The sequence below is a fragment of the Ascaphus truei genome, chromosome 13, assembly GCF_040206685.1.
Source record: "Ascaphus truei isolate aAscTru1 chromosome 13, aAscTru1.hap1, whole genome shotgun sequence".
Classification (NCBI taxonomy): domain Eukaryota; kingdom Metazoa; phylum Chordata; class Amphibia; order Anura; family Ascaphidae; genus Ascaphus; species Ascaphus truei.
This window is the reverse complement of record NC_134495.1, coordinates 25911267-25938738: the sequence shown is the minus strand read 5'-3', so window position 1 is coordinate 25938738 and position 27472 is coordinate 25911267. Positions and strand designations below refer to the sequence as shown.

The window sequence follows — 27472 nt, the reverse complement described above, 5'->3', positions numbered from 1 at the left end:
ATATATACTATATATATATATATATATATATATATATTAATGTTTTTTTGACCTTATACATTCCCATCCTGTGTATGAAGACTGGATTGCAGAAGGAAGACTGTCTTAAGGTAAGAGGAGTGCCAGAGAAGGAGGAGGAGACTTTTTCCCCCAACAGCACTAATAGGACTAATAAACATATTAATAAAGGCTGCAGTCCAGGTAATTAGCAATTGCACAGTTTAGTCGGAAATAGTGCTCAAGATCAAGCCGTATTTACACAGGCCTATTTAGTCTATTAAGTAACCTAAACACATGGTCCTCAACAGTATGATTAGTTAAATGTAAAATGCAGTACAAACTTTAGTTTATGGCTTAATTTAAATGGTCCCGCACTGTGGCTTGTCACTAGATCAATAGGCAAACCCTATTTTTAAAAAATACTCTGCCACAAAAAGAGTACTTTGATAGATACTTTGCAATGCATTATGTATGCTGACATCAGACTTCACTACCCCGAAGGAAAAAGGCGGTCTTGTTTTCATCTACAAAACTTGGTGACCTTCAAATGTCACCTAAAATCAATTAAACTGCTTCCGTGAGATCCAGTGAAGAAGGGTTGAAGTGAGTAAAAAAAAAAAAAAAAAAAAAAAAAAGTGTTGAGGGCGGTGAAAAGGAAAACAAATGCTATATATATTTAAGGGACCGTTCCACTTTAAACCAAAGAGACCTATTGGCAGTAATATATGTGTCTGTAAAAAATTCTAAATAAAGCTTACAGCGCACTATACTGAAGCGCTTTGAGTACCATTGGGAGAAAAGCACTATATGAAATAAAGTTATTGTTATTTATATTCTTAATATGTGTACTTGTTTTAAATATTGGTGATTGAGGCTTTTTAGGTCAAGAACTTTTAAATCCTTATCAAAGTTGTGAATATACTTGATTCTCATTTTTCAAAACAAACCCCCACCCCCCCTCCCTTGTTAAAAAGCCAATTAGGAAAGAGAACAAGGTAAGAGAGAACAAAGAAAACAAGTGCATTTAAACCTGTCTAGATCTACTGTACATATACTGTACTTTAAAGTATAAACATAAAAGCACGATTTCAAAACAGTTGAACGTGTAAAATATATATATATATATCGCTATATAAATAAAGGCATACAATACAATATCTAAAAATGTTACACATACACACAATATATATATATATATATATATATATATATATATATATATATACACACACACAAATATATACACACACAATATATTTATGCACGCACACACGATTTGCTGCTAAATGGGACTGATATATTCATTTTTGTTATTACAAACTCTTTCCAAACTATTCTGTATATACTCACTTGCCTAATCTCCCAACTATTCACAGATTCAATATATTTAAAAAGCAAAAAACCGGGGGGGATTTCTTTTTACAGTATTTTAAATACAGTAACACACATCTTCAGTGCTAGAATACCCTAAAGATATGAGAGACAAATGCGCCCCATGTATCTCAGCGACTGAACATGGTACGTAGAGACCACACAAGTGGCAATTATTCCAAAATATGTAATTTACGAGCCTTATTATTATGGAGATTATAGAGATGCTGTAGAAAACTTAATGATATTCTACAGAAGATGAAGAGTTTAAAGTGCAGGATAGCACAGCCCTGAAATAATTGGTCATCTTTTATTCTGACCTCTAATTGGCATTTTCACAGCACGAGTACCGTGTAGTTTTTTTTAGTTTTTTTTTTATTACTGACATAGTTTAAAAAAATCCGTAAGATAAAGAGTGTAAAGTGCAAAGTAGTTCTGCCCTGAAATAACTGCATATATTTTTATCTGACCCTTAATTGTCATATTCACAGCATGAGAAGTGCCAATTTTGCATAACCTCTCGGTAGCATATGGTAATTAAAAGAAAGAAAGATTTAACGCTCTTATAAGAGTGAAACGAAAAGATATTTAAATGGGCTTTTCTGTAGGAAGCAGAGATTTAAAACTTTCTTAAATGATTTTTGGTAAAAAAAAAATTAAATAAAAGATGTCTGCTAATTATTCTAACTTGCTCCACTAAATAGAACAGAGCTATTTTCCATGCAGAAGGGGTCGTAATGAAGAAAATAACCTATACTGAGCTGCTCAGATACGTACAATTCTGGCACAGACTGAGAAGGGTTTAGGGCTCATTTTCTAGGGCCAAAATACAGAGTTTAAAAAAAAAGTATAGGGGAAAAAACTAGAAAGGTGACAGACTCCCTCTTGTACAGTAAGCTCACATCTGTAAAAAAAATAAAATAAATACAAGGGGAACTGCACGGTTAGTGACAAAGCTTATAGACCCAGCAACTGATCTTATTAAGCTTGGTAACCTCAAAGTCTTGTTAACATCCTGTTTCAAGCACTTTGGAAGTTATTCATGAACTTGTGATAGGAATGATCGGTGCACGATCTTACAAAAACTCCCATTCACTTCAATGGTGGTTTCTGTGCGACAGTGTTCTGATCGGCACTACTGCAGCTTCCCACTAGAGTGTGGAAGGAAGGCAGCCATTCTTAGCCAGCTACCACTACACGTTATCTGTCTTTCCTTCTAATCTATGACCTTGAGTCTTAAGCGTCGCAGGTACAATTGTTGCAAATACCCCTCATCCCCCTCTCCCCCCTACATACAAGAGGGAAATAAAAAGAAGCAATTAAGTTCTACTCTGAGCAGTAAACTGGCCTAACTGAAATGTAGACCTCTGAATAGGCTTTTACCCGATTGATCAGAGATGCATTAGAGACCCACAATACACTATTCAACTGCAGAATAGGGAGGACAAACAACACCACATCTAATTCATCTCATTTACCGTGAGCTCTCACCCACTTGCAAATAAAAAACTTGACATATAAACGAAGCATTAAAATCTAGAAAATAATAAGCTTCAACCAGACACTGCAAGTATGTACCGTATTGCCTGAATCTTCCATTAGATGTTCTTTGATATTTTTTAAAGGACGAAGATAATATTGTATTCAGTCAACATACAATGGTCAAGGTCCTTTCTTTAGGGATCACTACTGTATATGTCAATCTTCCATCAACAACATTAAATGATACTAACGGTAGCAAACTGCTCTGTTTGTAAACAGATGAGTAATGTACCAATTTGAGCGTAATAAAAAATATATATACAATCAAACAAGAGCAGGTGACACTGGAGAGGTAATTAGCGTAATTGTCTTTTAGCATCAAAGGCGTGTGAAAGCTTATTTCGATGGAATATGCATTCTACGTCATTGCCAATTATTCCCATAAAGAAAACTGCATATACTAAAATAATCTGGTCACACAAAACATCTGCAGATCATCTGGAGACAGGTTCAAGATAGCACATTGCAACATAATATGAGAACGTGCTTGCAAAACCCTGTGTGTATTTTCCAATAAACGTATCGTGTTTCAAGGGAAGGAATTCAAACAGAAGTGGTTCTTTTGGATTCCTAAATAAACCAGTTAATTGCTTAGATATATTCATTGAATAGACACCGTTATTCAGTGGTTATATTTAAATTGCAGTCAAGTGGTAATACCTTCCATGCAAATCACACAGATAATAGATACGTCTAAAAAAAATTGCTGGTCAACATAATAATGTTCATTGTCTGATACATTTTCTGCCAATTATACTTGTATAGAAAATGTCTGTAGGATTGACTAGAACTACCTTTTTCTTGCCAACGTGCATGCGTGTTTTAACTGTTTCTCCCCGTTTTTGTATCATTCAATAGTGCATGAAAAACATCATACAAAAGTAAGATGGAGATGACCCATGGTCCCATCGCGTTATTGATCACCTGTCCATCTGAGACAGGTGTAGATATTGAGATGGTTGATGTGCATTAAAATTGTACATTTATTAAAGCTAGAGCTACTATATTAATCACCCCGATATCAAAACCTGGACATCTTAAGGTGATCAGAGCTGGGTGGTAACCTCCAATAGGCTTTTAATAGTCATGTCATCATAAACATTACAGATTGGTGCTACTCCATCAGACATCTTCCAACACTGGTAGGCACCGTAAGTTAATTGGCCATAAGGTGTCTTATGGAATAGCACTACTTAGTATATATAGGCCTCTGTGTGTCAACATGTTACCCCATAGAAAACTATCTCCCACAGACAAATGCAAGCAAGTTCATATTATCGTAATTCATAAAGGTCTCTCAATCGTGGAGACCACTAAGTAGTGATGTGGAGTTTGCCTATCAATCACTTGACCTTATTGAGGGTCATGCTGTGCTGAGTGGTTTGCTATCCTGCCCTCATACCTAAAAGATTTACTGTGCATTGTTGTTCTCTCTGTTAAAACTTCTACAGCAAATATATTTGTTTTTAGAACAGATTCAGATATATCTCTATTTAGCACCAATGGTGAGCCGAGAAAAAAAAATATGTATTTCAGTTTTCAAACATCTGCATAGGTCCTGAAAATAAAATACAAGGCCTCTCAAGATCAAAAATTGTAGAGATGTACTGTACGTGTAATGGACCGTAGCTTCTTCTCATCATGTGGCGATGCATTGATTTCTGGAAATAGTAATCCACAGAAAAAACACTTCCCTGAAAAGAATGGAAATAAATACACCATAAGATGGAATTCCGTTGTGCCTGCAATGCCATGTGCCGGTAATTTAATTCTGCTCTCTCCTAATTACATCTGGCCCCGACTCTCGTCTTAAATTCAAGCTGATTGGCAAAGTAGATGGCAGATCAGTGTCACAAATTGTATACACTTGGGTCTTCAAGACTTAAATGATGATATTGATTAGTGCTCGTTGACATTCACACAGAAGAGAAAATAATTGGCTCAGCAGATTATCACACATTCAGTTTGCTTCACAAAGAAGGTGCGACTTATGTCGGCAGGTTTAAATTTAGCTTCCCATCCTGATGAAGTGACACCTCCTAAATTATCATTAAACATGCTATCTGATGCAATTTAAAAAAGTGACAAGCAAATGATCGTTAGCTGATTAGTAATATGAAGTCACTCGGTTAAAGCCTCACTTAGCAATATGTATTAGAGCTGCAAAGGTTGAGAGCAAACATTTGCCATGGTATTTTGTCTATTATTGGACTATGTTTTTTTAGGTGCAGAATCCGCATTGAGCTGAACACACCATATCATATGACCGTTTAGCCATTTACCAGTGCTGCCTTATTTTTTCCTATTAAGTATCAACATCTACTGACAAACAAATTTAGCTTTAAGGATTGCCACAGTATCGGGGGACTCTTCTATATCCACATTTAGAATCCACTGCTTGTCTCACCCTTTAAAATATTATCTCAAAATATATGCACAATATATGCACACCAGAGGAGCTATATAAAAAAAAAGGAAATCTAAAGAAAACCATTGAAATATTTCCTATTGACAGTCTGGGAAGTCATGCAGGCTGCCATCTTTAATTTGTGATATTGTGCTTGTTTACAACACTGGAAGACCCAAGCGCTTAAAAATGTATTGTTGATGCCTCGGGCTTCTTCTTCTTCTGAAAAAGCACAACATAATCATGTAATAAAACTCAATGACGTAACTGACATGGTACACTCTATCTGCTAGGAACTACAATTACACACGTATAAAGCTCAATTTTCCTATAAAAGCCATTTTTTTCATGTCTTTCAGTAACAAATTTTCAGTATTTTCCGACTGTAACTGTCACATATTTCACCGTATTCAATTTGTTTGAGATTAGAAAGGTCCATATGGAAATACCTACTCTGTTAAATGATAATGATTAGGATTTAATAGGCTGCAATGCTTCGCGTGTCTACCAGATGGCATAAATTCATGAATTGTAATGCAGTATATATATATGTACTGTGCAGTATTGCAGCCAGTGGGAATAAAATGCTTCAATCCCTGCTTGGAAAATAACTCAATGCACTCGGGCAGAAAACAGTCACAAACCTCAATACACCCGGGTATACCCGAATTCGTGGGACTAGCCAAGCTCGAATAAAGTGTGTCGCCAGTGTATGACATTTACAACAGCAAAGAGATTGAGGGCACAAGCTGTAACTATTGGAGAGATTTGATAATATTGAATAATATTCTGTAGGTGTTTTAAGTTCACACATAATGTAGGTTGAACTCAATGGACATATGTCGTTTTTCAAACTCATCTACTATGTAACCAATGGACGTTTAACTTATCTAGCCAGGTCCCCTTTGGCTCCCCGGTTCCCCAGTGAGAAGGAAGTTGCGGGGGCGAGCGCGTCTCTCGGTGGCGTCAGAGGCACGGTGCCTCCATCTTTGTTATGTCTGCACGGGCGCGGAGGCTCGCACATGCGCAGACGCGACGCGGCGGCCAATATAGTGAGCGTGAAGGGGCAGAGATGGCGCTCCGTAGTGCAGGGACTCCCCAAGGTCGCGCAGGTGCAGTTAAGCATAGCCGCGGCCATTACAGCTTCGCACAGGCGCAGTAAAGATAGCGCACGCGGTCCCAATGCTAAAGAGGTCCTAAGTGGACACAATTCCCAGCAGGCTCTGGGGACTGCCCTTTCACCCACATCACGTGCAGCCAGCCACCAAATAGGGTTTGCAGCTTCTCCGGTTGGAGAAGGATACAATGTTGCAGAGACCACGCTAGTCAGTTGGAGCTGGGAGCAGGAAGGGGGGGAAGTGTGTAAGGAGCAAGTGGCTCTTACACTAGGCCAGGTTACCCCCCAGGCCCCAGGTAGGTCCCACTCCCCACTAGGTTAGTGGGTAAGTCATAGGGAAGGCCCCTTAGGTAGGGACCCAGCCCTTAGGTGTGTGTAAGTCTAGTCAGTGACACAGCTGCAGTGCTGTGTGCTCTGACTAGAAGAGACAGTGTGGCTTTGGAGTGCAGCCACAGCAGTTAGTTTGACTGTGTCAGTGAGATGCCCCTCATAGGAAGAAGGGGGGTTGCTTTCAAGGTATTCAGTGTGTGTAATATCACCAGTGCCAGTTGCACGTGGTGAGCTGCCAGAGTCTGGGGTCAGACAGAATCTACAGCAAGAGATCTTCTGCATGCAGGGGCTAGGGTAGAGGTATACCCCAGGGCCCAGTTAGTCCCCTGAGACACTAGAGGAATACTGTATGTGATAGGGACTGCCTTAAGACAGGGACTCCTACATCATAGCCAGAAGAGGAAGAGACATGCTGCAGGACAGTGCCTGAATGCCCGTGCAGCCTGAGTGCAGAAAGTGTATCCATTCCTGCAGACAGCAGCGCAGTGCGGTGTGGGATCACTGTGCGGTATTGCTGAGTCCAAGGATTATCCTGATCAGGAGCAGTGATCAGGGAGGTAGTAGAATAAGTGCACTACCTGGCCCCAACACAGGGAAGCACTATCCCTCACACTCACACTCTCTTTATGGTTGTGGACACTCACATTATTATCAAAGGAACTTAGGGTGATGTGCTGATGGACATGTGGGTGAGGGGATGGTATGTATTCAGGGTGATGCAATGTTATTCATATGATGTATTGATGTTATGCAAAGAGAGTTTCATTGAAGTTATCGTTCATGCTCAGTAAATACTGTTTATTCACATTGTGTGTATTTACTGTATGGTTGTTCTGGTGAGGGCACACTCCCACCATGTTGGGATCCCTCATCAGTGGAGGCACTGCACCGAGTGTAAAAATATATATCCCAGGTTCCCCATGGCGGAAGCTCAGCCCTCCTGGTTGCCAAACAGGTAGAGCACCACACTGATACGTAGTCAGATACACCTACCCATCTCAATCTCACTTAGGGTGGATGAAAGAGGGCTACACTTACTACTCATTTTTACTTGACATCATAACACGTTCAGTATCAGGATAAAAAAAATAAAAATACTTTGTGCCAATGATACGTATGGTTCTGCAATATAACCCATTGCTCACCTTGAAATGAGTGACAGCTGATTTGACAGCAACTTTATCCATGGAGCAGATCAAACCATGACGGACTCTGGAATCCACCACAGGTCAGTCAACAGAAGCTGGAAGAGAGGGAACAAAAAGCAACGAACGCAGCAAAGAGGAAAAACATGCAGCTGGATCTACTTAGTCAATGTAGTGTCCTGAAATGGTTTCAGTATGATTGGCTGCCCACATGGAAGCTCACCCTATATGAAGGGAAAGGATTCTGGGACATATGGCAAATTATATGTTGATGCACATTGTTCTATTTCCTGTTTATTTTTCCCACCAAATCATTCTGGGATTTGTAGTTCTTATTGGAACAACATTTAGAGATGTACCAGCATTACCCATCTAATGTACTTACTGTGCTATTGTTGCTTTTAATTTTTAACTAAAGCATTATGGGTACCGTTTTGCTTGTTAGACAATGGATATGTGAAAATTATCCATGTAATCATTGTTTTATTCTCTGTCTCCAAGCATTCTGGAACTTACAGTTTATTTTTTGGGTAAGTTTAATGTGCATGTAATGCATTTATCTATGTACTTTGTTAATCTACCATTTATCCTAGTCTCCAAGCATTCTAGGTCTACAGTAGTTTCTGATTATTTCATTTGGTCCTTTGAAGATATGCTTCCGAATCAAACATGCTATCGGCTTGGAACTAACCTACAGTAGGTAAATCGTTTCGTAATGTAATACACACACAGGTATATTGCAATGAGGATTGTAGTGTTGCTTTTTGCATGTTGCCTGCACTGCATCAGAGTTGCCCTTCGTAACATGTGACGTGCATATGCCATGGTCATCTTCTGTGACAGACTTGAATTTGAAATTTTGGGTGCACACCTACTGTCTTCCTTAGATGTCTTGGAATAGGGAGGTCAGGAGCCATTCTGTGTGTCTGCAGCTCTGCACATGCAAACAACCTTACCAGTCTGATCCATTCACTTTGACATGAGGTAGCACTGAAAAACAATAGTCACTATCTGCATCAGCCCATCAACTGCATGATGTTACAGTGTTTGTAGGCTCTCTTTACAAGTTGAGATATAGCAGTAGCCCTTATCACGTACTCTGAATTCAATAAGGGCCGGCATGGCAAAGGGGCCTTATAACGTACCAGGCACATCATGAGGTATTAATGATCGTTTTCCAGGAGGATATCACGCTCAGCAGTGACTGTGATCAGAACGGAAGTGGAGCCCTCTTCCATCCAAGTCACTGGCGACCAGTTGGGACCACATGATCGCTACTCCAAGCAATCCAAGTGGTCGAGGTTCCAGGGTGACAGTCATTCGACATCAAAAGGATTAAGAGTCTTTGCAAATGTCAGTCAAAAACCCAACTGCTTTAAGGAATACTCACAGTAATAATTCTATGCTGCTTACCACGTTGGAGGATGTTGCAATACTTGATGGGACTGTTCTCTTCATCTCAAATGCAATCCTGTTGAATAAAATGTTGGAGCATTTTATTAATACAGTATATACTTAATAAAAATCATCCTGTTATATAATAATGACTTTTACTAAATGAACCTAGTGTCCAATCTATTACTATAGGGGTTAGAAGATATATCAAAGGAGTTTTCTTCTATAGATTTTAAAGATCTAGGTCATCAAAATATTGTGTTTCCATGGTGGCTATAAATAGAGTTAGATACCCTGAAAATTCTGCATTTGGGCCCAATATTATACTCCTTGTTTCTTGTCAAATCATCTGTTGGTGTAAATTGCTCTGGATAAAGATAGGAGTTTAATAAAAGACATTTCATGAACAAGTTTTACATTTGTCACAGACACAAGCAAAACAAATCTATATTTTTCGTGCTTCCGGACACACTTTGCAAAGGTTGCTACATAGGAGGTTAATCTTTAAACTGTGATAGTCCTGATTGGGCACTGCCGCAGAGAAACTCCCATTAACGTCAATGGGCGCGTTTCTGTGCGATGTCGCTCTGATCTGCACTATCGCACTTTATTAGATAACCTACATAGCATTATACACTCCTTTCTTATGCTACTCTTCCGGTTTTAATCGTTTACTAGGCGATATGTTTCGGGGTCACAAAAGGACATGGTGATTTCAATGTCATGTGGTATCCCTTTATGCCGAAGTATGAAAGCGATTTCCCTCAACGTTTCACTGATTGAGCCGTTGATTTGAGGAGTGTTCCCAGAAACTAGCAGTGAAAGAGCCTCTATACCCAATATTATAATGGAATGTTTGAAACTGAAACTTTGTCATTATGTCACTGAAGTCCACCAGGTTATAAGTGGTGTTAATTAATGCGCATCAGACTCATATCACAAGTCTCAGACATTTCACGCTTGTGTAAATTGACACAAGAGGAAATCCATGTACCACTCCAGGAAACATCAAATTATTACACAGCTCCCACAACAACATCTTCACTCCTCTCCAGCAGTACCACAAGTTTCCTGCGTCCCGACCATCTATGACACCCATCCTTATTTTTGCCCCTTCCCTTTTGCTGTCACCTACCTCTTGTTCATCCGTTGGAGGAGAAATTCAGGAGCAACAGTACTAGTAGGAAGATGAATATGAATTCAACAGGTCGCAGGTGAAATCTGGTTAATTTGCCCATTTTACGTCTCTCAGATAATCTACAAACAAAGTAGACATTTGGTTAAAAAAAAAGTCCACACAACTCATCACTTTGTACATCAATTAACAATGTTATAGACTTCTTATTAGCAAATGTAACCATGCATAAAGCAAACATTTACTGTAGCTTTTTTGGATCATTAGGAGAGTTTTGCTTTCAGCAGGGACTCTGTAAAGCAGAACACACAATACTGTATGTCAATCAAGCTTTTCCCTTGGCCCCTACCCTCCCTGGAAATAGCAGAAGGAGAATGGTACTTTGCTTGTGGAGAAGGTCATACCTAATGCACAGTGACATCACACAAAGGGGAATTCAATCCTCTCCTAAGTTCTTATCGCCATTTTTCCCCAGCAAGCTTCGAAAAACTACTTACAAGTGTCTCTTTTACAAATAAAACATGTCAGCTATGACCCATTAAGCTCCTTTGACATCACTGACATTGGTTTATTGGGGTACAGCAGATTTCAAACAGAACCTTGGATATCAAACTAGTCGGGAGATTTATCTTTCCAGATAACCAAGCGGCAAATTATTTATAGGGTTTTGTAGAGCAATCATCCAATGTACTATACAATTGCAGTATCATCCGAAAAAAAGGAGGCATTTCTGGTTATACAGTGTTTTGGGAAAATAGTGTCGGATCTTTAACGGAAAAGGAAATGATAAAGACTAATTAAGCAGAAGAAATGACGTTTCCTGGACAGCACATTTTTAACTCCATTTTGCAATAACTCTACAGCTGCTTAGCACTGTCATCTTTAACAGGAGAATTCTACAGTGTTTTTCACTGGGGATCTCTTATAAAGCTTTTTAATTAGGCGGCTTTGAAAATCAGCAATATTTTGCATACTTCATTTGTATGTATTTTTGGAACGCAGTTGGCATTTAGGCAATTACAGTACCAATTTACCCAGCATATTTTAAGTCTGTGCAGTAAAAATATACTCAACGTTGAGATTCACTATGTTCTCTGTTCTGCTGTTTAAAACATGGACAGTGAGATGGGATTAAAGCACTCATCTCCTTATTTTTGTTTAACTGTATTTATGGTAGAATAACAAACTTAATCTTTATTTAAAGGACCACACCTAATCAAGATAGAATTGTCCCCAAGGAAAAATGTCCATTAGCTAATCAACAGAGGCGACATTGGATTTACCCAGAGCTTTTCATGCATCTATACTGAATTGTGCATACAACGGTACTGCCACTCTGCTCACTAATCTTCCTGGCTGGAGGTCATTGGTTCTTCCAAACCCACTGAAGATTAAGTTGTTTCTATAACCAGAAGTCTCCAAGGAGATTGATCAATGTGTATTGTGAAACTCCAAGTCAATTCAGCTCAGAATTTAAAAAAAAATGCTATTATATAATTTTGTGCATTTTCAAATATTTTGAAAAGATGCTAAAAACAAGGTTTACCGTATGGTGTATGGCAGGTTTCCATGAACTACAAAATGGCGGGGAAATGAAAGAGACACTGAATTAGATCTTCCTTTTGACCCCCAAAATCAGAATCCACAGAAGGGTAAACAATGATGAAAATGCCATTTATATCATGAAGTAGGAACAAATTCCCTTTCTTGGAAGTTTATTCCCTAAAGTGGGCTAGCCCTCGTCATTTGGGCTTTTTCCATTTAATGGCGTTTGCACTATTGAAATATATGGGTTTACTCCTTAAAAAGGTGAAATAGTGCTGATAAGGCACTACAGCACAAGTCAACGACCGCTTCTGTGCGGCCGTGCACGATCGGCACTATTGCCCTGTAATCCTTTCGGTTCCCCAGCACGTAGCTATTACGTCATGGTGTTTCTAGCACTAGAGACCCCATGACGCAGTAGTTACATCGTAATGTACTTGCTAGTTTTTGTAGGGGAGATTGGGTCAGGGACACCACTGAGCACGTAATCACTTTGGCGAAAACCAAAACACGGGGTCAACTGCACATGTCTAATTGTAACATATGTCACTGCCAGGCAGGCCAGCAATGCACATTACAGAGCCATATGGTGCTGGCTGCTTTTACAAATCAGAGCTTAATTATGCTTACCGCCATTCATACAGTAGCTGCTGACCTCTAATGCAGCACTTTAAGCTCGCTAACCACCTGCACAATCTCACTGGCGCACCCACATTACCACACACAAAGGCACTGATACACAGTCAAAATAGACACTAATATATACAATGATACAGATTTGCGCACACACAATATACAGAAATGTTCACATTTGCATTTTGCTATGTACTGTACATTTGTTCTTTTATACTTATAAGGCCCAGATTTACTAAGCTCCATTAAATCAGGGTTCACAAAAATAACATTATCTAAAACAGGAACGGACGCAATTTTTTCGGAGTTATTATGGTATCCACATAGCTAATTATATGCAGAAACAACAGGCATGCTATCTCTCATTAGCACGGGCTTAACTGCATGTTATTGTAGCAGAATAGTGTGTTATCTTCCAATAACATGACAAAGGATGCCTTGGCGTTACTCTGATCCAGACCACAAAATAGGTATTTTGCCGGAGTGGAGAGAGAGGAGATGGAAATAACACCAGAAATGAATGCTGTTATTTAAGTCATGACTAATTGTGGCGTTACAGCCATTCAGACGCAGAATAAGCCCTATTTCAGGATCTGGATGGGAGTAACGCCAAGTTATGGTGTTAGTAACGCTAAGGGATGATCTCAAGAGGCATTCCTCGCTGTCCTTTTTTTTTTTTTTTTTTTTTTAATATATGTATCATTTGATTACCTTTAATGAAAACGAATTACCTAAGCTGCCGATTGATATTTTCTCCTGTGACCGATCGGTGAATATCCTGCTCTTCGGGCTAACAAAATGGCGGCCGCTGAATCAATCCTTCTGGCAGTGAAATGCCACAGCCGCAATACAGCCTTATATTACTACGGCAACATTGTCAATTGTTACAGCTTTCAACTCAGATACAGGGGGTTATGCATTAAGCAGTGATAAGCAGGTTTTCTGGGTACTATGCACAAAGCAGTGATAAGTGCTTTTAAGTTAGATAAATGCCTTTATAGCGTCATACTGCCTGCTGTGAGATTCACAAAGCAGTGATAACAGTGCAGTATCGCGCTATAATGGCTTTTTATCTCACTTAAAAGCACTTATCAATGCTTTGTGAATCTCACAGCAGGCAGTATCATGCTATAATGGCTTTTTATCTCACTTAAAAGCACTTATCACTGCTTAGTGCATAACCCCCATAGTCTCCTGCCAGAAACACTGCAACACTTTCCCTGTTTGTGATCATTTTATTCCACTGCTGGGGAGATGGCTGGGCTCAAAAAGAGGCGTGCCAGAGCCTGCTATAGAAACCAAAGGAAAGGATGCTTAATACATTAAAAGAAATTAAAAATGGCATGGAGTTGGAAAACAAACAAAAATGCAGTAATTATCATGAAATACTACAGAACTAATTTATAGATAAAAAATTAAAAAATATAGGATTTTGACAATTTTGCCCCTTTTAAAAGAACATTATGTCCCCATCTTAATGTTAACAGACTTTAGTGGATTGGCTACAATGTGTTATTTGCATCTCCTTATCATCAACATCTGTTATAGTTATCACTAAAGTAAATATCATTCGTAAATATCCTGCACCTTAGTAAATCTGTCCTTACAGTACATGAGCTATACAGCTGCCAGCCATAGTCATAAGCCCCAGTGCATTCAAGAGTGTTTGAGAACTAGGAGTAGACTACAGAGCTCATGAAAATCAGAAGGTGGTTGAGCAATAACTGTGATATAAGGTGGCACAATTATAATGGCACAATTATAATGTTAGGAGCACCTGCATTGCAAAATGGACCATGTTGGATATAACATTTTACACCATATAATAAACCAGAAACATTAAATGTTACTGCAAACCCTATTATTTTATGGGTCATAAAGGCCTTTAATTTCTTTATGGCCACTAACAAACAATGCAAACAAAGTAATTTCAAGTCAACATTGTAGCTGAAGCCTATTGTACTAAAAAGTATAATGTGCATATTAATCTGCAAAATGGTCTATGTGTGTGTAAGAAAGAATATATGTTACAGGATAAGTATTTGTCTACATTTAGCATAGCTTGAACATGATGGACATATGTCCTTTTTCAACCTAATCTAGGGTATGTAACTATTCAACCCTCGATATTAAACTAATCCCTAACAATCACTATGGCCCTACATATAAAATGTACAGCCACAATGAGCCCAGGGCCCACAGAACTCTACATCTTACGTTCTGGGGTGCGGCTATCTACAAGGTTCTAAAATATATTTACAAAGGCAAAGCCCAGTATGATAGACCAACAACCTCTTGTTTTCGCGAATAAGGAAAATATTCATTTACAACCTGAAGACATGTTCATTAGCAACTGATACTGGAGTCGTCCTACACTGAAAGTAGTTTGCTATGTAATACCCATTAGGGGCTTTTTCTATATTCGCCATAGCTGCCACCCAGTTGTTTTTCGGACGACATTCCCCATGGAACTCAATAGGGAATTTCATCCAAAAATGGCTTGGTCGGCTATTTCTAGGTTATAAATGTTTATAGATCAAGATTATGAGGCTCATAATGAAAAAGAGGAAATAAATGGAACGCAGGGTGTAAAATGAACTCTGTCCCCACAGATTAGCAAATCCTGTCCACTTTCCCATCCAATATTAATACTGCTGTGGGAAGGGGCAAATAAAGTTGGATCTGATGGTTTTAGAAACTGTTCCTGTAGTTATAGGTTCACTGTGTTTTAAGATTTTACCAAGTGAAAAGCGATTCTAAAAGTGAAAGCATTCTTTCTCTTTAACACAGAAATTATGCCTTTATTTAAATGTAAAGAGCCACATGGAACCAAAGGGAATTAACAGCAGTTATGGTCTGAAAATAAGCCTGCTTGTTTGACACTATATATTAATATTATTACCATGGTGAATTAATGATTATTAGGCAATCAAATTCAATAGATGGAATCATAACAAAAACAGAAATAATTGAAGTCACTAATGATACTGAAGAGCTACAGCTCAACCCCCTTATAACGCTGCGCTTGGGGTCCAAAGAATCACATGGCGTTTTAAGCGGATCGCGTTAGAAATAATGTACAATTGTATGCATTGTACAACAAAGTATTTAAGAAACCAATAATTGTGTTGTAAAGTATTCATAAATATGAAAATTGGGAGCCACGCTTGCATTTCGTTATAAGCGGATTCGCGTTGTAAAGGATCGCGTTATAACGGGGTTGAGCTGTACTTTCTGGGGCCTTATTTAATGATTTGCAAGTGCATAACTGTTTTTTTTTCTTTTGTATTTTCAACGTATTTTTGTTTTATAATTAGAAAAAAAAACTTTACATAAGAGAAAGCTGTAAATTACTATGCCAATTACTTTTTTTTTTAACACAAAAGTTGTGAAAATTCACAAGCGCTAATAAGTGAAACTTAATTCACCTGGGGACATTGCTAAGACTTTTAACACCTGTTTCAGTCTGTTATAGCCAAACTACCATCTAGTGTAAAGTTCACAGATATGAGCCACGATATCGTTACAAACAAATTAAGCTGTGTAAAGCACACTGGATAAAGTGCAAAAGTCTAACAAACGGGGCGTAGATGCAAAGTGAGAGAAAATGTTCTATAGAGAGAGAGGAAGAGAGACGGGTAGAGAAAAATGACAGGGAGATAAGCAATAGTTGGAGAGCAGAAAGACGTATCAGTGTCATAGGAATTACTTAATAGAACATCTGCAGTTAAAAGTACAGTTTGAGGGAAAATGCTATCTGGTCCAAATATGAAAAACTAAGAGAAGATCAAGATCCCTTCATAAAAAGAGTTTGTGATGTGGTCAGTCTTATTAAATTGTTAGTCCGGCTTTGTTTCTAGCCTGTGTGTCTTTCCAATTTACTGGGGAAGTAGAAGTCAGAGCATCATACTATCTGGGGATATTTTACACAATTGTTGTATGATGTGAAAGGACACATTAGGAATTATAGTACATTGCCTTGACTAATCACAAGACAATACGGTGGGAACTCAAGGGAGCTTTCTACAGCATAGCTGAATGGCCAAATATGATCAGTAAAATTGACTGCTTGTCCGTTGCGTGAATTGACCTGTTGTCTACCTAGTTAAAGCGATAACGTCTTCCATACTAGGAAGCCCTAATGTGCGGGTTGTGCACATGAAAATACTGAATGAGGTTGCCACGAGTCTGGCATGATTCCCATCAACCACGTCAGTCATTAAACGGCAACATTTTAGGATGGATGATTTTTGAGTAAGGGGTATGGTAAAAGGATATCTCAGCATGCTACTGTACTTGACTCATTTGTCTTATATGTGTTTTACAGGAAATGCAGGATACTGGAAGACCATGGCTCCTCCCTCCATTAGCCAATCCTTGTACTCCAAAAGGAGGTGACATGCATCACAAATATCCACTTGATGTGTCATCAAGCAGGCTATTGGGCCGCATCGTTAATGTCTTCAGGCATCATCAAAAAGTCAGCTCTGTTGTTTGGATAAATATAAAAGTATGTTATGTTACAATACTCACCTATGAAAATCACACTGCTTGTGGTGACTTGTCACCCCAATATTCCAGATCACTTAGAAGAGGACCTGTAGGTAGATCCTCCAAGCCTGTCTGTTGTAGGAACAGGAAAGCAGAGTGAGGGGAACTCAGGCCCAGGACGAAACAATCAGAGATGATTTTTTTTCTTTTCTTGTAAAGTATGTGTTACATTTTATTGAATGTTTTTAATAATATACAAGTTTTAAGATCAGCACAACGTGGTCACAACAATGCCATATCACTACTTCTCTGATGTTGGACCATGCAAAACGGGAATGGGCGATTTACGATTGTATGTAATGTCTTCAGTCTTCGTTGCGCAGTGTCACACTTGATCTGATGTGCATGCTATACAAAAATATTCTCGCGTGTATCTAATTAGTGTTTTGCTCTAGAGTTTGGTGGGTGGAGATATCATCTGCAAATAGGAAGATTCAGAACACGCATTGTGGCTAGTGCAGCAACTGTTCTAGTATCCTGACTGCATGAAAAATGCAGATTGATTCAACCACAGATTATGTGTGTGTGTAATGTCAATGAAAAAGAACTGTTAGTGAGACTGTGATGCTAAATCAAACCATCACTGTATGTCATTGTCCCCCATGGTATTATTATTTCAATGTCATTAGCCCTTTCTGGATTAAATGAACACGCTGTATGAAGCTATTTTAGATTCCCACCACTCTGCTTAAAATGTAGACTAATATATCCACTGATTATTTGAAGCAGTGATGTATGCTGTGCATTAAGGCTACTGTTTTGCATAAAGCTGTTCCCTAAGCTTACGAGTTTCCTTCAGTCGCAGGAATTTGTGGGTATGGCTAAAATGTCATTTTCAGAGTTCTATGTCCTTTTTAGATTGCCCCGCCCCATTAATATTTCCTAATTCATGCTTCTCCATTATTGCTCTGTAATATTAAGGGGGGAAAAGACTAATTTGCCCATTTCTTAGCTTCTTATGTTCCTCTATCGCTGTCTGACAAAGACTGAAGTTTCTCCCTCTATCTCTCTCTAGATATACAGACGAGCCAACGAGTATTCTTAAACTTGCCTTAAACTTGCCAGGTACATGCTGGGTATATTTCAGTGACATTTCTGCAGAGGCTAATGGCCCATCGGATTAACACAGCAGGGGTCCCTGGCAGTCCCATTCAGTTTGAATGGGACTGCCAGGGACCCCCGCTGTTAATCCGATGGACATTAGTCTCTGCAGAAATGTCACTGAAATGTTGCAGCATGTACCTGGGTCTTTTTGGTAATTGCCACTGGTTTGTTTTAGAATGACCGTCGGCACTACAGTACGTTATTTAGTATAATTTACTATTTTACTGCTATACTTTTGCACTTTCTACTCTGAGCACTGATTTTAGCGTCATTTTACTACTTTCTGCAATGTAAGAAACCATTTTTTTTTAAAAACAAAGAGTCTGCCTACTTTTGTTCCTGTATGTATATTGATAGTTTGTCATCGTTCTTGTGAGTGTATCTAGTACTGGGGTGGTCCACTTCAATCCTCAAAGGCCACCAACATGTCAGGTTTTTAGTATAGTCCTGCTTCAGCACAGATGGCTCAATCGAAGACTGAGACACCTGTGCTGAAGCAGGGATATCCTGAAAACCTTACCTGTGTGTGGTCCTTGAGGACTGGAGCTGACCACCCCTGCTCTTGAGCAATACATGATAGTAAAGATATGTAAAGCTAATAACAGACCAGGGGTTCTCAAACTTCTGCTTATTCTGGACCACTTCATTATTAATGATATGGAGGACCACCATGTTTACTTAGATCTGTCACAGGGTATGTATACACACGCATTTATTAAATGGTACATACATATTAAATTAACCTGACCTGGTTCTGAAATCTGTCTTCAGTTGACAAGACTAGAAGTCATGGATTGCAACAGAGAACTACCTGAAGTGAAATTTGATAGGTTTTCGAGGACACATCATTAATGTCTTCAGGCATCATCAGAGGTCCAACGATCATGGTTTGAGAACCCCTGAAATAGACATTACGCAGTAAGAAACAATAGAAAAATGTGAACTTTACAAAATATAGATCAATGTTTTCCATGTTTAGCTGATGGAGGTGGCAGTTGGGGTTCTGATTGTGGTCTGCCTCCGCTTGCTCCTCGACCATGATGGTGTAGTGTTTGTGGCATCGGGTTTTGTGCATTCGATCTGGTCTCAATTGAAGAGTGTGCTCCTGCTGATTGAGGCCATGTGACTTCTGTAGCCTGCCTGAGCACATTGCACAGTTCGGTAAAACTTGAAGTATTCTGTTGTGTCCGTTGCTGCATGCAGCCAACCATCTGCGACAATATAGCATTTGTTTGTTGATGAACAACTAACTGTTCTCTTTGAACCTTTGCATGTTCATCGAATTTTCTCCCCAGGCTACGGATGTCCCAGTGCATGGAGCTCATGCAGTGTATGATTCGGGTTTGAAATGACTCCTGAGCTTCATAAAACTGGTTTGCTTGGTTATCCCCAGGGCCATCAAGCTGCTCCTCTTCTTCCTGCAGAGGTGAACCATGGCTTGGGGAGCTTTGTGGTGTCTGCATCTCCTGCATAGCTGTGATGTTTTCCAAACGCATGGTGAACATGTCTTCTGAATTAGCATCTGCTTGTGGAGACCTATAATGACCTCCTTCTAGGTCTTCTTCTGCAGAAAGCTCCTTAATGCATATAGGCACTACAGGTCCTGATGATCGCATGGGTGTCTCGTCACGCCACGAGGGTCCTGCACAAATAAAGGAAAGATAATGTAAGTAAATATGTTACAATTGTATCTAACCTAAGGCAAAAGTAAAATTAGTAGCAGCAAAAATTGCAGTTTTATATTTCGTATCATATTGATGATACTTAAAGTAAGGTTGAAACATGTACACAGTAAATTAGACATGTGCATATGTTTTTGAGGAAATACAATTTAAAATGCTTTAAGGAAAGGTGCATTGAAATCTCCGTACAGTATAGCACACAGTATGCACATAGAAATGTTGATTTGACATACAATATGTGATGGATTGAATTTGAGCGAATTAGCTCAGTATGTCGGACATCCCACATGGACATAGGTTCCATCGAAACAAGAATGGGACATATATTTGTCAGTATAAAGTGTTTGTATTAGAGTTCTTTACATCAAGATTTAAAATGGATACGTATTGGACACATGATAAATGAATGATTTTGTGTTGTTAAGCTTCACTAACCGGCTTCTTCTTCCAAGTCCGCAGCCTCGTTGTAGATCACCCCTGGAATGCCATGGATAACTTTTGGCACAATAACCACCTGCAACCTCTGCTCCATTGCCGAAAGCTTTATTGGTTGCGCTGGTTCTCCATCTGTAACCCCACTATTATTGCGTTGTTTGTCCAACTTTTCTTTAAGCTTTCGTTTACAGTCGGCAAATCTTTTCTTACAATTTTCAGTGGTCCTGTGGTAAACCCCCATGCTGTTGACACTGTCACATATTTTCACCCACATTTTATTTTTCTCTGTTGTAGAGGTTTTCCCAGATATTTTTCCAAAAAGCTTATCGTAGACTTTCAGAACTTTGTCCACCAGGATATCATTCTCCTGCTGTGTAAATCGTACATTTCGAATTCTTTTTTTGGGCTGGAAAGCTACTCTGCTGCTTTCATCAGGGGATGGAGACTCTATGTCAGAGTCCAGAGGGTCATACTGTTCTGTATCACTCTCTCCCTCTACATTCTTCCATCTTCTTTTCACTCTCTGCTGCATTCCTATCCTCTCTTCACCTCGTCTTAACATCTTCCCCCCTCCCACTCTCCTTAAGTCCTGCCCTCTACTCCTCTTCTCACTTCCAACTCCAACATGTCGTCTCTCTGCCAATCTCAGATCACTCCTCCTCTCACCTATACTCCAAGAACCACTCCTCTTACCCACACTGTCACCATTCCTTCTTCCACCCACATTCCTGCCACTCCTCTCACCTCCGCCATTCCTCCTCTCACTCCCACTCCCAGAATCACTCCTGTCACCGTCATCCCCAACACCGCCCCTTCTCCCCCTTTCCATCCCTCTTCAAAATAACCACACAAACAATTAGAAAAGCACAATTAGGACACACTCATTGATCCAAGAATAAACTCACTCAAGACCACAGTACCAACCAAGCAGGCAAATGCAGAAACAAATATACTAACTAGAATGGCAAAGCACCTAGAAGTCACACTAACTTACTCCAAAAACAAGGCCAGATGTGTCTTTCTCTATCACCCAATGGCATTGATAACGTCTGATTGAAAAATGGCCACTTAGAATGGGATGTGTTTGTAAACAATGCAATGCAAAGGTTCAAATAGCCCTGATCGCTCAACTTTTTTCCCACACCAATGAAGCATGTACAGTAACGTTTGAGGTCACAGTGTTTTTGTGTGTACAATTGTCATTGGACACTGTAGAACTTGACCGGACCTAATCCTTTCCCAGACACAAACGGGTTACCCCTCAACTGTTCAGTGTTTAATTTATAGGCCAATGATGTGCTGCAAATTATGGAAGAAAAAAAAAAGAAAGAAAGAAAAGCATTATAATATATAAGAGGGTACCCACAATGGTACTTACAAGTAGCTTTGGACATTCAGATCACAATTGTTCAATTAGTTTGATTCGTCTCAATTATTACTATCTTGTGACTTGATGCCCTACAGCTAATTATCATACAAGTTATCAAAACATATGATTGATAATCATGCAATCTATAGTATCATTAATTTGAAACTCATTATCATACGTGTTACATAACCCCGATCATACGATTCATAATCATGCCGCTAATTAGGATACTTATATTATGCCTATTATTATAAGGTGGATTGGCATACGGCTGATTATCATATATACCATATCTTCATAAGATGCATTATTATAAAGCTCATCACACAAAGATGGCTATACAGCGACTTATTACATTGCTACCTGCAGAAAGGTTCATTAACATATAGGTGTGTGTATATAAATATATATATATAGCTCAACCCCGTTATAACGCGATCCGTTACACCGTGGATCTGCTTATAACACCTTGCAAGCGTGGCTCCCAATTTTTGTATTTATGAATACTTTACAACACGATTATTGGTATTTTAAATACTTTATTGTACAATGCATACAATTGTACATTATTTCTAATGTGATCCGCTTATAGCGCAATGTGATTCTTTGGACCCCAAGCACAGCGTTATAAGGGGGTTGAGCTGTATGTATATGTATATATATGTATATATATACACACATATATATACACATACATACACAAACACACAGGTATTACCATCTGACTGATTAACACGTCATTATCGCACGGCTATTTATCATTAGATGGTTGTTCTGCGTTTGTATATCAACTCATTATTATACAGATATTTGTTTAAGCGGCATAGTAATATTAATGCCCATACATTGAAAATGTGGAAAAATTTATGTAGATTTTGAAATATTGGCAGTATTAAATGGGTCCTCTCAATGCATGCCTGGTCCTTCTAACAGCAAAAGTTTTAGAAAACCCAATATGGCGCATATTTAAGGGATCTAAATTCAAACAGAATACATATGTGTCAAAAAGAGCCAGGTTGTCAATATTTCTTAAGCAATCAACATCATTTAAAATATATATATATATTTTGAGAAATTGCCCCGTATTAATCCTTCCTTTCAGTATTGCTGGAAATTGCATTCGGTTTAAATATAAACGGGTGGATTTTTTTTGTTTTTTTACCCAACACTGAAGCATTTTGTGTCTCCGTTGTTCCAACGCGTCCAGCTTACAGAGCACATTGTAAGTGCTGTGTGTGGCTATTACAATCTGTTCAAGCAGTGGGATAAAATGCTGTATAGCATTGGCTCAATAAAGCAGCTGTCACAGATAGCTCTGCAAATCTTCCACTCCCATTAGGTTGCGGAGCAGTTGCATTCCCATTTCTGCCAAACCAAAGTGGGGCAGATGAATCAGACACAGGAAGAATTGGTATGAAATAAGAGTTTGGGATATCCAAATCTGTTGATTAATCCAGGGGGGGGGGTACCGCTCAATTCCTCAACCCCCTCCTCCCCCAGCCCCCCAACAGGTCAGGTTTTCAGGGTATCCCAGCCTCAGCACAGGTGGCTCAATCAGAGGCTCAGTCAAAGACCGAGCCACCTGTGCTGAAGCAGGTATATCCTTTAAACCTGACCCATTGGGGGGGCTTGAGGACTGGTGTTAAGCACCCCTGGATTAACCTATATACTATCAATTAGCGTGTGGCCATTAACCACTGCGTTGCCAAAGACCCAGCCCTGCATTGCGGAGCAGAGAAGAGTTAAATGCACACGACGTACAATGTAGGCTGCATAGTGCACATCCCACACATTTGTTCTGCAAATACGATCACTAGAGAAAAGCCTGTTTTTAAGTGTATTTCAATCGCAGGAGTTACGCCGCCCCCCCTCCCCTCCATACAGTAACGTTTCATAATGGGTAATTACCAGCCCCCAATATCTAAAAGCTGCACAAGTGCAAAGTCAGAGATGCCTCTCAGCGTAGAAAAGAAAGAAAAAAAATCTGCTGGCCTCCTTTCATCTTAAAATCCCATCCTGAGGCTGCAGCTAATTGCACAGATGTGGCTACATTAAGAGGGCATCGCTAATGTAATGGGAATCATAAACAACGATAAAATAGCAAAGGAAAACCAAACAACAACCATCAGTAACATCATATGTTAATGAGCATCGCCATATATATTTGCAAGCGTCCTGACCCAGTGAATGAACATGACGCTGAAATAGCTTATGCAGTACTAAAAATATGAACATTTAGCATCTAGAGATATAGATACGTAGATATATACACACACACACACACACATTTAATGTGACGTTCATATTTTTGTGCCTCAGAGTGCTACATGTACCTACATATTTTGATTCTATAGGCAGTGGTCATCAATTTCCATTGTTTTTGCTGATGTACCCCAATATGTGTTTTGGGTATTTTTAATAAATGGTAATCCTTGTCAATATACATTATGTATTATCTGTGGTGAGTGCTACTAACACATATATACATACATACATACATACATATGTATAAATATATATATATATACCCTATAGATGTCTATACATACATATACATATAGATAGCCTGTAGATTTCTATACATACACGTGTGTGTGTGTGTGTGTGTGTGTGTGTGTGTGTGTGTGTGTGTGTGTGTGTGTGTGTGTGTGTGTGTGTGTGTGTGTGTGTGTGTGTGTGTGTGTGTGTGTGTGTGTGTGTGTGTGTGCGTGTGTTTACATCTATTGGAGAGATATATAGATATACACATGCATGTATGTATATATACACACACCTTTTATATAACTCCTATAGATATCTACACATACACATGTGTGCGTATGTGTATAGACATCTATAGGAGATATATATATATATATATATATATATATATATATATATATATATATATATATATATACATACATACATACACACACATATATACATATACATATAGATAGCCTGTAGATTTCTATATATACGTGTGTGTGTGTGTGTGTGTGTGTGTGTGTGTGTGTGTGTGTGTGTGTGTGTGTGTGTGTGTGTGTGTGTAGAAATCTATAGGAGATATATATAGATATACACATGCATGTATGTATATATGCACACACACCTTTTATATAACTCCTATAGATATCTATACATACACATGTGTGCGTATGTGTGTGCGCGTGTGCACATACACACACACACACACAGACACGCACGTGCACACACAAACGCACACATGATTATTGGCTGGTTCTAACCAGTGTAATATGATCTCATGATGACATTCAGTGAGGTTCTCACTGCAATGCCCTTAGCTATCGCCTTTATCCCCCATTGTAAGAGAAAATGCTGGTGTAGGGTTACAAACACTCTTCCAGATAATGAGTTTCCGCATTAACCACTCAGCTGCTGGAAGCACCTGCAAGGCTTTGCCGAGGACCCTCTCCCCGACCAAACCAAAAAACAGCCGTACACATATTTACCTGTCCATGAAAGCATCTTAAACCGGAGCGAACTGGAGTGATTTCTGACGGAGAAAAAAAAAGAGAAATATGAGGTTTTTTTTTAATATAATGGATTATGATCTTAAACAATGCAGAAACGTAAAAAAAAATGCACGTGTTAACGCAGGCTCACCAGTTTAACAATTAAGATGCATATTACCATATATTTGCATAAATTAATCATGCATTTCAGCTTTCAATACCTTAACTCATTGCTTCTCTGAAAACAATCGGCTTAGTCCCAGTACCTTTAGTATATAGAATGTTTGATACACAGTACAGAATAGGAAAGGTATAGGAAACATATATAAATGAATGGTAATATAGCTAAAACTTGAGGATAACTGCACACGCATGTATATATATATATATATATACACAGTATCTATATATATATCTATATATATCTATATATATATATTTTTTTTTATATTTATTATTATTGGTTTGCCATAAAATAGAAAATCCCATCTATCTAAAAGTGGCAGCATCTTAAACTTAAAGCCCCATCATTTTGATAAACGATAATAAATCTATTAAATTCATGAGTTCTGCCAAAGGATCATCTTAATCTACAAAAAAAACAGTATATTTCATTGAAACAGTATAATAATACAAAAGAGACTTTAAACTGCTATATATTTTTTCCCACCCTGCATTTTTAAACGTTGAAGGTTTGCTTCTTTACAGTATATTGAAGGACATTTTTTGTGGCTTAAAACAAGTTTTCCCTGACGTTAAGTGAATATACCCTTTATTCTGCACTCTGCAGAGATATCTGATGGCAATGTTCTCATTTTTGTCTTCAGGCTGTAATTGTTTTTGCTATGTATTGAGCAAAAGATCTTCATGTAATTTCCAAGCAGTGATCATCATTAGATGTCTTACCTTCTTGTGTAAAAAAAAAAGGAAGGCAAAAATATTTTCAAAAGAAACACACACATACACACACACACTGTATATATCTATATCAATATATAGTGTGTGTATCTATATATGTTAGGTACATATACACACACACACACACTATATATATATATATATATATATATAACCCAGCAAAATAATACATTTAAAAAAATATTTTTAAGAGATTACAATATATATATACATACAAAAAATCGTGAAAATATAAAATATTTTTGTATATATATATATACACATATACACATACGTACATATACACACACTGCTAAATAATAATAATAATGATAATAGTAAAACAAAGTACAGGGCATTTAAAATAGAAACATTTTAACAGATCTATCTGCACCGGTACGTGTAAGTGCATGCATGCAGCTCGCCAGATATACATGTGAATTTAAAAATAACATTACATTGAAATAAAGTGACTTCAACGGCCAGGGTGGGAGAGAGCGAGAGAGAGCGAGAGAGAGCGAGAGAGAGAGCGAGAGAGCGTTTTACCTGATCTGGAAAAACCTTCACACATTAACAGTGGTTGCAGTGGCCATGCGTGTGATGTCGGTTGAAATACACAGACCTTTCCTTTGTGCTAAAGCTCAGCTCTTGAGAGAGGAAGAAGAAAAAAATACAAGGGAGATTTTGTCTGTCAATCTCCTCCCCCTTTTCCAGTCAACGGATCTCCTTATAAGCACAGCCCATAGAGGAAGCTTAGCAAGGGTGAAAAAAAATAAAAAAAAATTCTGCTGCAGTTACTATTAAATTTTAATGCCCCAAATATATCCAAGTCACCTTCGCAGGGCCCCGATCGATAAAAAAAAAAAAAAACGTTTGTACTTTGCAAGCAAAAAAAAAAGTCGCCTTTTTACCCGCGGAGCGCGAGGCACCTCTGGTGCGGCGTGTGCCGAATACAATGGGATGGGGGTTTTTTTTCGGAGAGAGGCATTAAAGCTTCTGGGAGGTGGTGCGGGTCATTGCGTGACGATCCAGAGTAATTAGTGTCTACGTGAATAAAGGGGGACCGCTGAAAAGCTGCGAAATATTCAACCCATCTGTACTTTGTTGAATGGGCTGTGTCGAAAAACCAGCTGCTTGCTTATTCAACAAAGCCTGCACGTCTATTATTCACCTTCTGCTAAAGCCTCAAGTTAAGTGCCATCTGTGCTTCCATAGCAACATGGTTTTCAAATAGAGGGGGTAACTGGGACCTTTTAAAAAAAATAATAACAAAAAGCTATAATATTGTTTAAAACAGGCACCAAAAACATAGGTTGTAAGCTCATCTGGGGGCACAGTGTCTGTAACATTCCTACA

At 38.7% G+C, this 27472-nt stretch overlaps 1 protein-coding gene across 3 annotated transcripts; it reads right to left on the bottom strand.

Annotated features, from left to right (window-relative positions):
- Nucleotides 1-1662: 1662 nt before the first annotated feature.
- LOC142465079 (uncharacterized) lies at nucleotides 1663-27238 on the bottom strand. Of its 3 annotated transcripts, none has more exons than XR_012787777.1 (9): nucleotides 26663-27227; nucleotides 25217-25260; nucleotides 21387-21691; nucleotides 19087-19174; nucleotides 17154-17243; nucleotides 10443-10564; nucleotides 9326-9383; nucleotides 7913-8902; nucleotides 1663-4607 (listed from the first exon to the last, which is right to left on the bottom strand). XR_012787777.1 is itself a non-coding variant. In XM_075568985.1 (9 exons), exons 3-4 carry the CDS (start codon nucleotides 21219-21221, stop codon nucleotides 19235-19237), a joined length of 1512 nt encoding a protein of 503 aa, XP_075425100.1. In that variant the 5' UTR covers nucleotides 21222-21691; nucleotides 25217-25260; nucleotides 26663-27238; the 3' UTR covers nucleotides 1663-4607; nucleotides 7913-8902; nucleotides 9326-9383; nucleotides 10443-10564; nucleotides 17154-17243; nucleotides 19225-19234. The 3 variants fall into 3 exon arrangements, 2 of the variants coding, with proteins under 2 accessions (XP_075425100.1, XP_075425099.1); XM_075568985.1 differs by lacking the exon at nucleotides 19087-19174 and adding an exon at nucleotides 19225-19917 and having other exon boundaries at nucleotides 20393-21691; nucleotides 26663-27238; XM_075568984.1 differs by having other exon boundaries at nucleotides 19087-19917; nucleotides 20393-21691; nucleotides 26663-27237.
- Between the last annotated feature and the right edge of the window lie 234 nt (nucleotides 27239-27472).

Bases quoted from the DNA above. Each gene is read 5' to 3' on its own strand.
- LOC142465079 (XM_075568985.1), bottom strand. From the start codon at position 21,221: ATGGAAAGGGGGAGAAGGGGCGGTGTTGGGGATGACGGTGACAGGAGT. The intron at 19,918-20,392 runs GTTAGTGAAGCT...TTATTTGTGCAG, and splicing joins GGACTTGGAAGAAGAAGCCG to GACCCTCGTGGCGTGACGAG.